The sequence below is a fragment of the Chlorocebus sabaeus genome, chromosome 14 (genome assembly GCF_047675955.1).
Source record: "Chlorocebus sabaeus isolate Y175 chromosome 14, mChlSab1.0.hap1, whole genome shotgun sequence".
NCBI lineage: Eukaryota > Metazoa > Chordata > Mammalia > Primates > Cercopithecidae > Chlorocebus > Chlorocebus sabaeus.
The window spans coordinates 74,351,803-74,363,934 of NC_132917.1; the positions used below are offsets into that span (position 1 = coordinate 74,351,803).

At 50.4% G+C, this 12,132-nt stretch overlaps 2 protein-coding genes across 9 annotated transcripts; both read right to left on the bottom strand.

The window, feature by feature from the left end:
• Nucleotides 1–36: 36 nt before the first annotated feature.
• DQX1 (DEAQ-box RNA dependent ATPase 1) lies at nucleotides 37–8,834 on the bottom strand. Of its 2 annotated transcripts, XM_007970108.3 has the most exons (11): nucleotides 7,785–8,834; nucleotides 7,312–7,505; nucleotides 6,240–6,624; nucleotides 5,660–5,887; nucleotides 5,471–5,570; nucleotides 5,211–5,369; nucleotides 4,935–5,126; nucleotides 2,343–2,462; nucleotides 1,984–2,174; nucleotides 1,468–1,658; nucleotides 37–973 (listed from the first exon to the last, which is right to left on the bottom strand). In XM_007970108.3, exons 1-11 carry the CDS (start codon nucleotides 8,088–8,090, stop codon nucleotides 817–819), a joined length of 2,223 nt encoding a protein of 740 aa, XP_007968299.3. In that variant the 5' UTR covers nucleotides 8,091–8,834; the 3' UTR covers nucleotides 37–816. The 2 variants fall into 2 exon arrangements, with proteins under 2 accessions (XP_007968299.3, XP_072879207.1); XM_073023106.1 differs by lacking the exon at nucleotides 37–973 and having other exon boundaries at nucleotides 1,639–2,174; nucleotides 7,785–8,040; nucleotides 8,252–8,834.
• A 104-nt stretch (nucleotides 8,835–8,938) lies between these two features.
• On the bottom strand, nucleotides 8,939–12,000 carry AUP1 (AUP1 lipid droplet regulating VLDL assembly factor). Of its 7 annotated transcripts, none has more exons than XR_005243427.2 (12): nucleotides 11,862–11,964; nucleotides 11,644–11,781; nucleotides 11,414–11,564; nucleotides 11,036–11,220; nucleotides 10,702–10,774; nucleotides 10,533–10,606; nucleotides 10,219–10,285; nucleotides 10,015–10,117; nucleotides 9,759–9,878; nucleotides 9,535–9,650; nucleotides 9,228–9,408; nucleotides 8,939–9,123 (listed from the first exon to the last, which is right to left on the bottom strand). XR_005243427.2 is itself a non-coding variant. In XM_007970110.3 (12 exons), the coding sequence occupies exons 1-12, from the start codon at nucleotides 11,909–11,911 to the stop codon at nucleotides 9,087–9,089; spliced, it is 1,233 nt and encodes a 410-aa protein (XP_007968301.1). In that variant the 5' UTR covers nucleotides 11,912–11,964; the 3' UTR covers nucleotides 8,939–9,086. The 7 variants fall into 7 exon arrangements, 5 of the variants coding, with proteins under 5 accessions (XP_007968301.1, XP_007968300.1, XP_007968302.1 ...); XR_012095389.1 differs by having other exon boundaries at nucleotides 9,499–9,650; XM_007970110.3 differs by having other exon boundaries at nucleotides 9,228–9,346.
• Nucleotides 12,001–12,132: the final 132 nt, after the last annotated feature.

Genomic DNA, 12,132 nt, shown 5'->3' on the forward strand with positions numbered 1-12,132 from the left:
AAAAAAAAAAAAAAAAAAAAAAAAAAAATTCGAGGGCAGAAAAGGGGAAGGGAAGGAGGAGAACCTAGGAAGAAAGAAAGGAAAGCATGATGTCTCTGAAGTTGTTAGAAAGACTTCAGCTTGTCGGTGTGTCTGGGCTGCTGGGAAGCTTGTTAATAGAAAGTCTAGTTAGGGGATGGTTGCATTAGCCTTAAAAAGGAATTGGATTTAAGTTGTATGAGGAAGGGAAGAATTTCTCTGATTCCTCTAGCACCCCAATCCTTTGTCCCCTGGAGACTGGTGCACTGTGACAGAGGGAAGAGAGGCCAGGCTAGAGACCAACCGTAGCCAGACAACTCATGCCTGTGCTAGTGACAACTATGTTGATCATAGAATGAAGGCCTGACTGGAGATGGGAAGAGGCTGCAAACTATAGTTGGAGGAGCTGGCCCTGGTTCTTTACTGTAGTATCATCGCTGATTTATGGATGTTGTATATGGCACTGCAGGACCAAACTAAAAACTGGCACCATAGAAAAATCTTTTATAGACCACAAGGGATTACAAGAATGGGTTTGGCAAAGTTGAGAGAATGGGGAGCATGTCAGTCCCTCTCCAATCAATAAGAGAAGGCTAAGGAAAGAGTCCTTCCCTATGTAGACTGTGGTTTACCCCATTCTCTCCATTCCCAGCCTACCATTTCTTGGGACTCACTTTCCAGGGTTTATATTTAACCCTAAACTTTGGGCTTCTAAATCTGTCTGGGTGCTTTGGTGCCACCCTGAGGGAGAATCTAATGTGATGAGATGAACCCAGCTCCATTCCATAGGCAGGCAGGTCACTGCAGGACACAGGGATCTCTGAACTCCTGGACTGAGGATGATTCGCTCCCTGCTGAAGAATCTGCCATTCCTTCCCTTAGCTGGTTCAGGAGGTCTCTGCTCTCACTGGGAGGCAAGTTACTCAGGAAGTATGGAGGGGCCAATTCCACCAGCCTAATAGAGAGAGTCATAATTAGATGATCTGCATCTTCTCTTTCTCTGTTTCTCTCTTTTTAGAGACAGGGTCTTGCTCTATTGCCTGGGCTGGAGTTCAGTGGCATCATCATAACTCACTGTAGCCTTAGACTCCTGAGCTCAAGTAATCCTCCCACCTCAATCTCCGAAGTAGCTGGGACTACAGGTGCACATTACCACACCCAGCTAATCTTTTTAAAATAATTTTTGTAGAGACAGGGTCTCAGTATGTTGCACAGGGTGGTTTCAAACTCTTAGCCTCAAGCACTCCTCCTGCCTAGGTCACCAAAAGTGCATCTTCTCTTATGATGCAGACTTTTAAACTTCTTACCAGCCCTTCCACAATTCCTTTCTCTTCAGATCATGTTTTTACTAACCACTAAGATCCCTTCTTCTGTCTCTCTAACTCCCCAGCCATAATTTTGGCCCCAGGGAGAGGAATAGGCAGTGTAGGAGGATGTCAGGGAACTCACATCTGTGGTTCAATCTCAGAAACAATGGAAAGGCAGTTGTCTTTGGATATGGTGAAATTGTGGTAGAGCACCCACGGTGGGGGTCTGGCAGGAGCTCTACGACTTCGGTAGCAGCAGTATGAGGAGAGCTGGGCCACATGCTTATGGGTTAGGAGTAGGTAATTTCCAGTCCCATCTGTGTCTCTGGCCACCTTATTGAAAGGCAAAAATATTGATGGAATAAATAAAAGGGAAGACGCAGACAGTAGAAAAAAAGAAAAGGGGACTGAGAAAGAGTAAGGGTGGTGAGAGTATTAAAAGTATAGCATTACCTCTAGGTGTTGTCTGGTCTCTACTATACCTCATGGCATTTTCCATAGCCCCTTGTGCCCCAAATCCTCAAGGGAAAAGTCCTTTCTGGATCTAAAGAATCTTTTGAATGGCCACCTGGACCCTGATTTCAAAGTGGCTTACCAATATTTGTTCTCTTTGCCTTTTGCTCCTTTGATCATCCTCACCCCCACCCTTTCCTCTAACCTTGAGAAAGTATCCTGACACCAGTGCTTTCTGAAGGTCTCTGCGATTCTGCTCAGAGCCAAAGGCTGGTAGGGACAAGGGAAGTTCAATTCGTTGCATGAGTTCTAGGAGCTCTGTCCGAAGTTTATGGGCTTGGCACAGTGCTGCCCAATTCAGACCTCGAGCCTGGCACCAAGCCTCATCTGCTCCACCTAGGAGAAGAAAGGGACCAGCTAAACTAAAGTCCTTGAGACCCCTGAAATAACCCAACCCTTAGCCAAAGGTCCTCCTCTTTCTGAGCATAGAGATCTGTCAGCTGGCTGCATAACATTTCCCCTCTTTGGACAATCTGGGATTCTATAAGAGGATGCAGAGCTCACTTTGTATAAAGGCTTCATACACCTGGATCAGAGAACTGTGGTCACCATCTGTGTGTTCCAGGGCCCGACGCAGGGCAGCTTCTTCTGCACTGAGTGGAGGACGGGTAAACCCAGGGGCAGCTGGAGGCAGAAGAGCGGAAGGTAGAATCTGCCATTTGGGAAATGGGAAGGGATAGTAGTAAAGGTGGAATGCTGAAAAGGCCGAAGTGTCCCTTTGGGAACTTTATTCAAAAGACATAGATAACTTCTAGGTGTTATGCACTTTATTAAACGTTGAGGATAAACAAATGAAATACAATCTCTGCCATCAAGGAGCTTCAAGTCTGGTGGGAGAGACTAACAGGTAAGCAGACTTGATAAGCATGATAGGTGTTTGTATATGGTACTGTGGAAACAAAGAGGAGGATAACTAATCAAGGCTTTAGGTGGTGAGGATGTGAGTGATGTAACAGAAAAGGATGAGGACCCTTGGGTTAGTATTTGAAATTTGAGTAGGAATTAGCAGAGTGGAGTAGGGGCAGGGAGTATGTTTTAGACTGTGGCAACAGCATAGCACATAAGTTAATAACATAGCATATTTGGGGAACTGCAAGCCATCTGGGATGGGTGGAGGGAATGAAATGACATGTTGCAGAATGGCAGGAGATAAAGCTGAAGAGGTAGGTATAGGTAAGGTCATGAGACCCTGGAGTACTGAGGAAAGGAACTATCTTCAAGGTAAAGAGTAGCTGTAGAGGAAGAGTTGTGTTTTTTTTGTTGTTGTTGTTTGTTTGAGACAGGGTCTCACTATCTTGCCCAGGCTAGAGTGAAATGGCGTGATCATGGCCCACTGCAGCCTCAACCTCCCAGGCTTACATGATCCTCCTACCTCAGTCTCTTCAGTAGCTGAGACTACAGGTACATGCCACCACACCCGACTAATTTTTTGTTTTTATAGAGACAGGGTCTCACTATGTTGCCCAGGTTGGTCTCAAACACCTGACCTCATGTGATCCTCCCATCTCAGCCTCCCAAAGTGCTGAGATTACAGGCACAAGCCACCATCCCTGGCTGAAGAAGAGTTTTTAAGTAAGAGAGTCCATGTGTCTGAAAAAGTTCACATTAGTAGTTAGGAGGTTACTGAGGAAATCCAGCTGAGCAATGAGGAGGACCTACCATTGGCAGATCCTGCCTACCATATTCACTGGAAGTGAATATGGAGAAGGGCAGATGAATATATATTTACTTTTACAAGATAAAAGTGAAATAACCTGGAGAAAGACTGGTCTAGAGTGATGGTGGCAGAGCAGCAGGATAATAGTATTATCTGAATCTGAGACTCTAGAGAGAGGAAAAGATTTTGTGGTGACAGTGGCGAGGGAGTGGTTTAATAGAGCATTCGAGTTCAGTTCTGAGCTGAGGTACTGTTAACTATTCTGGTAGAAATGTCCATCTGGGCTGGGCGCCAAGGCTCAGGGCTGTAATCCCAGCAGTTTGGGAGGGTGAGGTGGGTGGATCACCTGAGGTCAGGACTTTGAGACCAGCCTGGCCAACATGGTGAAATCCCGACTCTACTAAAAATACAAGAATCAGCTGGGTGTGGTGGTGCATGCCTGTAGTCCCAGCTACTTGGGAGGCTGAGGCACGAGAATTGCTTGAACCTGGCAGACAAAGTTTGCAGTGAGCCGAGATCATGCCATTGCACTCCAGCCTGGGTGACAGAGTGAGACTTTGTCTCAAAAAAAAAAAAAAAAGAAAAAAGAAAAGGAAAAAAAGAAATGTCCATCAGGAGTTGGGGTATGCTCTCTCTCTGTCTCTCCCTCTCTCCCCCTCTCCCCATCCCTCTCTCCATCTCTCTCTCTTTCTCTGTCTCTCAGATTCAGAAGAATGGTATTGGGTGAGAGATACAAGGCACAAGGTTTGGAAATGTTAAGGCTAAAGGTAGAACTTCAAACCATGGTTGTGGATAAACTTGCTCAGAGAGTTCAGGGAATAGAAGACAAAAGAGGCAAGAATAGAACCCTTAGGACCAATTTACAAGGGATAACAAGAGGACAAAGAGCTCAAGGAAAAGATAAAGGGGATGGCCAGAGATGTAGGATGAAAACCATGAGGAGCAGCATTACAGAGGCCTAGGGAGGAGGCAGTTTCAAGGTGAAGCGGTCAGCAATTTCAAGTATAAAAGAAGGTCATGAATAAGGGCTCAAAAGTATCCACTGGATTAGGTACCTGGGAGGTCACTGGTGAGTTGAAAGCTGTTTCACTGGCATGGTAGACCTGAAGCTGGAGTGCAGTAGGTGAGCAATACACCAGTTAGAATAGGATAGAAATCATGCTGCATAGCTGAAGGGGAGGATAGGGTTGAGGAAGAGGAGTGTGTGAGTTTTAGCAATAACAGATTAGGAGAGATTTAAGCATGCTGGGGGCAAGAACCAGCAGAGAAAAAAGGCTAAAGAGACAAGAGGGAGATAGGTGACTAAGCCTGGTTCTTTAGGCATTGTGAGGGGTGGCAACTGGAGCAGAGAGGAAAGGGCTAGCCTCAGGAGCACCAAAACCCAAGGGGAAGGGCTGAAGTGGCTGCAAGAGCTACAGATTTACCGCAGGGATTTATACCTGTGAGCATGGCAGCCAGGGTGAGCATCTCGTCCACACAGTCAAACTCGCATGAGGCCAGCAGGGCTTTGGCCAGCTCAGGGGCCAGAGGGAATTCTGATAGTATGACGCCCAGATCTGACAGGTCCCCATCATCATCCAGGGCTGCCAGATAGTCTAAATCTTCCAGTGCTTGCATCAATGCTTCTGGAGCTGGTGAGGAAACAGGGCTTACAGGATGTGAAAGTTCAGAACTGGGTGGTCAGATCGCAATACTTGGGCAGGAGAGGTACTCACCAGGCTGGTCCAGGAAGTGACACTCCCCTGGCTCTGCAATCTGTCTCCTTTTTAGTAGTAACACCAGGGAGCTCAGATTCTCCTCACACACCCTGGGTTGGGGCAATGGTGGAGCTTCTAGTTCTAAGAAGGACTTAGGATACAGGCAGAGGCAGGATCCTGAGGGGAAAAAGACCTGGGAAAGACCACTGTAGATTTCTCAGGGCTTGCATGTTGGTGACTCTTGGGTTTTTTATTTCAGTGAGGGCAAAGGCTCTTACCTGGTGGGAACCCTCTTGCTCGCAGTCGTCTTGCCTCTGCCTGACACTTGCTGATTGGCCTCAACACTTGGAATTCTGCTCGGATCCTAGGATTGTAAACCTGTTGCCCGTGCCCCAACCAAGGCCAAGACAGATCAGAGTGGGCCATTTCTGTCTTTACTACCCCACCGCCATCTCTCTCTCACTCACACTTCGGAGCTCCAGTCCTGAGTCGATGACATGTTGGATGGAAGGGAGGGAGAAGGAGAAGTCAGCCAGCCAGTGAGTGACCACAACCTTTCGGGCATCCATGTCCTCATATACAGCCTGAACGGCTTGTCCACAGTCTGGGTGAAGGGGCAGTACTCGTGGTGGAAGCCTTTGGAGAGGCAGGGACTCTACCTCCCTGGACAAGGATTCACAGCAGAGGGAAATTTCCTGAGGAGAAGGGTGGGACATTAGGGCAGTTCTCACCTTTTTGGGGTCACAGATCCCTTTGAAAGACTGTTGAAAGTTATGACCCTTCACTCTGAGAAAATGCAAATACTCATAAAGTTGAAGATTTTATAATTTCAGGGGTTCACTGAATCACAAATCTCTGCATTAAAGGGAATAAAAATGTGAGTGGTAAACCTCTTTACTCTGAAATCCTCAAGTTTTTCTCTGGGACCCCAGGGGAGAGTAAATACTGCAACTCTACTGTTCCTAACAGGCATTGCTCCCATTCCCATTCCCTAGGACTAGAAGATGATGAGTACCTCCTTTTGCAGGCTTTTTTTTTTTTTTTTACCTCCTCACTGGGCAGGTACACTAGCACATCTCCTGGAGCCTCCTTCCGACACAACTCAAGCACTGCTTGGCAGGCAGCTTCCACTCGATCAGGGGGGATGGTGTCCCGGTAGATGGGGGAAGGTCTCTCACCAGCCTCTCTGGGTATACGCACAATAGGAGGATTGCCCCAGAAAGCTCGGAGCTTAGGTTCAAGGGCTGGGTCAGTAACCACAACCACTCTGAGGTCCCCCGGAAGGTTTTCCAGCCTGGCATCTTGCAGTAGCCCCTGGAGTGAATCTGATGCCACCGACCGCTCCTGAGCCTCATCTAGTACCAGCACGCCCCAGACTCCAGTGCCCCGGGTTGAGGCCACCTCCTGCAGAAGCAGCCTGTCCCAGCAGAACCTGTTGACATTGGTAGTGGGCAGAGGAATCAGTGTGGACACTGACCAGCCACACAAGCTCAGGGGAACTTCTCCCCAAGGGACGTAGATTTTGATATTGAAGGTCAGAAAAATATGCTGTGACTTCCTGAGCCTGTGGACCCATAACTGTGACCCCACAACCCCACTGAGAACACTTTGTTCACAAGGTATACTCCAACTGGGAAGTGACATTTTTCTGATAAGAGTTAGGCTGAATGTCTGAGGCCCTGGCTGGGATTCAAGGGCTTAATTTAGCCATTGTACCACACACAATTTAGAGTGAGTGGGAGTCAGGCGCGGTGGCTCATGCTTTATACTTTGGGAGACCGAGGTGGGTGGATCACTTGAGCCCAGGAGTTTGAGACCAGCCTGGGCAACATGGCAAAAAATATAAAAATTAGCCAGGCGTGGTGGTATGCGCCTGTCATCCCAATTACTTGGGAGGCTGAGGTGGGAGGATCACTTGAGCCCGGGAGGTTGAGGCTGCAGTGAGTTGTGATTGCACCACTGCACTCCAGCCTGGGTGACAGAGTGAGACCCTGTCTCCAAAATAAAATAAAAAAGAGTGAGTTGGGCTGAGGGAGGGTATGGTGAGATGCCAGAGGAATGGGTTTGTTTCTACGGAGTAGGGGAATTAGATTTGGGTAAGGCCTGCAGAGGCCCCCACCTGAGCAGGGTGTTGGGCCCTGTGCAGTCCTCCTGGGGGATGCTGTATCCAACTTCATGACCCAGGGTCAGGTCCATCTCATCAGCAACCCGCAGAGCCAGGCTCCGGGCTGCAAGAGGGTAGGGCTGCGTGACAGTAACCTGTCCTTTCTGGAACCCTCTGGCCAGCACAAACTCTGCACACCACTGAGGGATCTGGGATAGAAGTAGGGAAGGACAACCAGTGACGAAGATGTAGGACTTCAGTCAGAAGTGCTCAGGGAACTATGGCCACTTTAATCTTTCTATATCTGGGGAGTCCCCTGGTCTTTCACCAGCCTCCTGGGCCAGCCTAACCCATCCCATCTCTCTTTGTTCACCTTCCTCATGACCCCACGAAGCCCAGTACCCACCGTGCCCAGGGAAAGGCCAATTCCCTAGCTCCTCCCTTTGTCCACTCCCAGAATCAGCCTGCCCCTACAACCCCCACCACACCTGGGTGCTCTTGCCAGAACCAGGCTCCCCAGACACCAGCACCACTCCAGTGGGGTTACTCTCCAACTGCTCCAAGAAGGTAAAGCGAGCAGCCCAGATGGGCAAGGTGTGGCGCTGCTCCAGCAGCTCATAGTAGCGGGAAGAGAAGGGAAGCCCATCAAAGGGGTTCACAGCCAGTTCAGATTCCCCAGGACTTGGGCCATACTCTTCTGCCAGCCTGAGAGGCTGAGAGGCCATGGTGGCTCTCTGGCAGGACCTGCAGAAGGCAGAGCAGTCAGTAAGGTCATATTTGGTGACTGACACCATCTTCCCACCTCAGCCCTGATCCTTAACCTCTACCTTCAGTTGATCATACTCTGGGGCCCACCCTTCCCAGCATTTCCTGCCAGGAAACAGTGCTAGGCATTTTGACAAGGGGCTACTGAGAGTTAGTCGACAGTCCCTATAGTCAGGTAGTAGAAACCTACCTAATACTAGTACTGTCGGCAGGTAGTAGAAATCTTACTTAGGCAGGGGTCCTCAAGGGCAGTAGAAATTATGTGAGACCTAGTAACCTGTGGGAAAGTCCTGAAGGGAAAAGGATAAAGAATATAGGGGGTGGGGAGAGGAACAGCAGTCCAAGTGATCCTGGATTCAAACCTGCTTGCAGCTCTAGGACGTGTCAGGACGGAAGCCAGCTCCAGACCCACGTAGTCACCACCAACCCTGACCGTGTAAGTACAAAGGTAAATTCCGGCTCTACCTCAGGGCTAGGCTCAAACTTCAAATCCTGAAGCCTGCTTTTGGGGTGGGGCTATTTGCTCCACCTTATTTAACCTAGTCAGGAACCTATGGAAAACAGGCTCCAGCCACCACACTGAGCATGTGTGAATTCTACAGATGATGTGTAGTGTGCTTGTGAAAGGCATGCTGGGACTTGTAGTTTTGCAGCAGCTTCGTCCAAAACCTGGGCTGATCACCCAAGCTGGGTCTTCAGTTCAGTTACACTTCCTTAATTTATCACTCATCGCTTGGCATGAGGAGTTGATTTTAGACAGTTGCAGTCTGACTACCCCCTTCAAATATACAAGAAGACTCTCACCCCCATCCCCCCAAGCCAAGGAATAAGGAACCCACTCACAGGGCTTTTGAGACCCAGAGAGACAACATACGCCTTGAATGAAAACCATGAATTTAATGTGATATTGGGGGAGCCTCATCCTTCCCTTTTTACCACCCACCCATCCAGCCTGTTGTGAGTTGGGTGAGGGCTGCCCCCAGTCTCCGTCCTGCGGCTCTGGGTGCCATCCTGTTCCTTTGAGCTCAGTCAGCCTCCTGGGCTCGTCTCTCTGTGAATCTCCTGTGGGACATAGGGAGAGACATTATTCAGGCTTTGCCATAGTAGCTCCATAATTCCATTCTCCAATTTGCCCCAACCTATTCATTGCCCTCTAACCCCCTCACCTTCTTGCGTATTCATATAGTGCTTGCTTGCGCTCCTGCAGGCTCTCCTGCCGGGCCCAGGAAGACTTGGCAAATGTTAGGGCTGTTGGCTGAGGGGTCACCGGGCCAGAGCTGGGGAACTGAGGTGATCACAATGTCAGAGGGCTTGCGGAGTCATCATCATTAAACACGCATCGAATGCCTACTTTGCAAGAGAGGCACTATGCTAGGGTCTCAGGATCAAAAAAGAAAGGTCAGGGATAAGGGAGTATGTAGCCTGCCCCCAACTCACCGCAAGACTTGGATCTGACCATTTCCTGGGTCTCACCTTGGGGGCAGAGGCTGTGGGTAGGGACTGAGTTCCCTTGGTGATGTCTTCAGGCATGAAAGCTACGGCTCCCTCAAGCAGATTAGTGATAGTCAAGTCTACACAGCCAGTCTTGGCTGAGGAGAAAAGAGAAGGGAGTCCACTCCTTGCTCACTTTCTTCCTTCACAACCCACTTTTCCTCCCTGTGCCCAATCTCCCGGTGTGGGGCCACCCTTTCCCATACCCAGGTCTCTCTGGATGACACCCAATGGCACATGGGGCAAAACTTCCTTAACTCTCTGAGCCAGAGTTGCCAGTTGCACATCAGGAGAAGGACCAGGGGAGGGAGGGAAAGAAGACTGGGCTGTGGAAAAAGAAAAAAAAAGAAATTCTGGTAAGTAGAGAACTAGGAGAGGCTAACTAGCACAGGAAAAGGGGAGGAATCACAGTAGGGTGAAAAATAAAAAACTCCAAAGCTGTAATGTATAGAAACCACATACCTGACTGGGGGCGCAATCTGGGGTGTCTTTGTCGCTTCATGTGTTCTGCTTTGTCAGCTGGAGTGAGCCGTGTCCCTGTCTGGCCCAATTCCTTGGCCACCAGCTAGGGAGAATTGGAAGACTGAAAGTGTCAAGATCTCAAGGTTTCCTCCCTCTCCTCCTAAGTAGGGACCCCACCTCCACCCTGCGTGTGCACCCGACCACCTGTTGTACACGGAGTGCAAACTCCTCATTCGCTTCCCCTAGCTGGCGATGAACGGGACGAAGCCACCTGCAAAAAAAACAATCCAGGGCTATGTTGTGGGCACCCAGGGTAGAGGCTGTCACCATTCCCCGCTTTGGTACCTCTTTGCATGGTGAGGGTGGAAAAATAGTAAATACTGTAAATACTTTGTGTTGCTTCTGTGGTAGAACTCTGATATAAAGATCTACAAATGGACAGGGCAGAGGCCACTAATTCCTTGACCTTGAGGTGAGCCTCTCCCCAGCAACCAAAATGTGAGGGCAGTTAATAATACCTTACTTGATACACCGTGAAAGGGACGAAAAGTGACCACAGCAGTTCTGAGACCCAGGAGGCGTCTGACACCGTCTGAGGGGAGGGCATGAAGTGAGGCCTAAGCCAGGGCCAGGGATGGGAAACTTCCCCTCCAAGCCCCAGAGATTCCTTGTTCAACACACACTCACCACAGAGACCAAGGGTCTCTGAACTTGCAGGGTAAGAGGCTGTACCACATCTTGGATAGAAAATGGCCAGGAACTAGAAGAGGAAGGAGAAAGTAGGATGGGAATCCAGCCAGGCTAGTCAGCAGATCATAGGTGCCTTAAAACAGGCAACTGTCAAACTCTACAAGCACACAATTGAAGAAAGAAGGCATTCAGGAGAAAGAACTAAAAGTGGACAGAAAGGAAATGAACTAGAGATGTTGGGGGCTAAGGGCCGAAGAAGGTTGTAAAAACTCAAGGGCCCACAAGCTCGACCACCTACCCAGTTGGCACCCGATACCTGTGCTAAACCCACCTGAAGCGCAGGAGCCCCTCCCGGCCATTGGTGGCCTCTTCCTCAGGGAATAGCAGCAGAGGAGTGGGGGGAAGCCTCGTGGAAGCACAGAATCTCTTGAGTGACTCCACCAACTCCCCCCGCCCATCCATCTCCATGAAGCCCCGAGACCAGCACACAAAGCTGGGGGGACTATTAAGTAGAGGCTGGGAACCAGGAGAAGAGAAAGCAAGAAGAAAAAAATTGAGGAAAATGAAAAAAACTGACATGTGGGGTAGAGGATCGGGGTTAGGGGTAAGGCTCAGTATCCTCCATGGGGAACGCGAGTGGGGACAGGGGTGCCTTCAGCTGGACCCCAGGGAACCGCCCCGTGGCGCTCTCGGCCTCGCTCTCACTCACGGTGCTACAGGTGGTGAGCAAATTGACTATGTTGTGGTCGAAAGGTGTCACGTGGTTGGAAATGAGGACCCTGACACTGTGATCCCGGAGTCCGGAGTCCTCCTGCCGGGCCACGAGCCCCAGCACCGCACACATGGTCCGCACTACGAACCTGGGGACACAGGCGGTGGTGACTGTGTGGCCTCGGGCCAGGCCCAGCTTTGACACTCCCCAAACGCCCGCGTCGGAACCTGCGAAGGACGCTGTCTGGCAGCGCGCAGCTGACCAGGAAGACGTGAATCCCGAGAAAGAGGCGCAGGACGAGGAGGCAGAACCCGACCGGCGCGTAGAGCAGCAGCGCGAGCAGCAGGAAGCAGTCACCCGGGAGCCTGGGGGCGAGAGGCGAAGTGGTCGGGCGCCGAAGGCCGAGAGGACGCAGGGATAGGTCTCTTCCCGCCGGGTCTCTTACCGGTGCGAGTCAAAGAGCCGCTCCGGCCCCGGCCCTGAGGGAAGCTCCATAACTGCTGCTTCAGGAGCGCCCGGCCGTCGCCGCCGCCATCTTCGCGCCTGGCCGCAGGGGCTCCTGGGAAGGCGGAGTCTTTGGGCATCCGCCCGGGGTGACAGGACCCGAAGTCTTGAGGCGCGCCGGAAGGGCTAGCGGTCCCAGCATACCCTGCGGCCCCTTGGGCCGTCTCACAACTCGCGTCCCACGGAGACCACAATTCCCGGCATTCGCGGGA

What these genes read in the sequence shown, in the direction of transcription:
- DQX1 (XM_007970108.3), bottom strand. Translation starts at nt 8,090, where the DNA reads ATGGTGTCAGTCACCAAATATGACCTTACTGACTGCTCTGCCTTCTGC. An exon ending in GTTCTGGCAAGAGCACCCAG is followed by an intron (nt 7,506 to 7,784) that starts GTGTGGTGGGGG and finishes CTTCTATCCCAG; the next exon opens with ATCCCTCAGTGGTGTGCAGA. An exon ending in CCTGGCTGCCATGCTCACAG is followed by an intron (nt 2,463 to 4,934) that starts GTATAAATCCCT and finishes TTCTGCCTCCAG; the next exon opens with CTGCCCCTGGGTTTACCCGT.
- AUP1 (XM_007970111.3), bottom strand. Translation starts at nt 12,000, where the DNA reads ATGCCCAAAGACTCCGCCTTCCCAGGAGCCCCTGCGGCCAGGCGCGAA. An exon ending in TTGCACTCCGTGTACAACAG is followed by an intron (nt 10,118 to 10,218) that starts GTGGTCGGGTGC and finishes AATTCTCCCTAG; the next exon opens with CTGGTGGCCAAGGAATTGGG. An exon ending in CTATATGAATACGCAAGAAG is followed by an intron (nt 9,124 to 9,227) that starts GTGAGGGGGTTA and finishes TATGTCCCACAG; the next exon opens with GAGATTCACAGAGAGACGAG.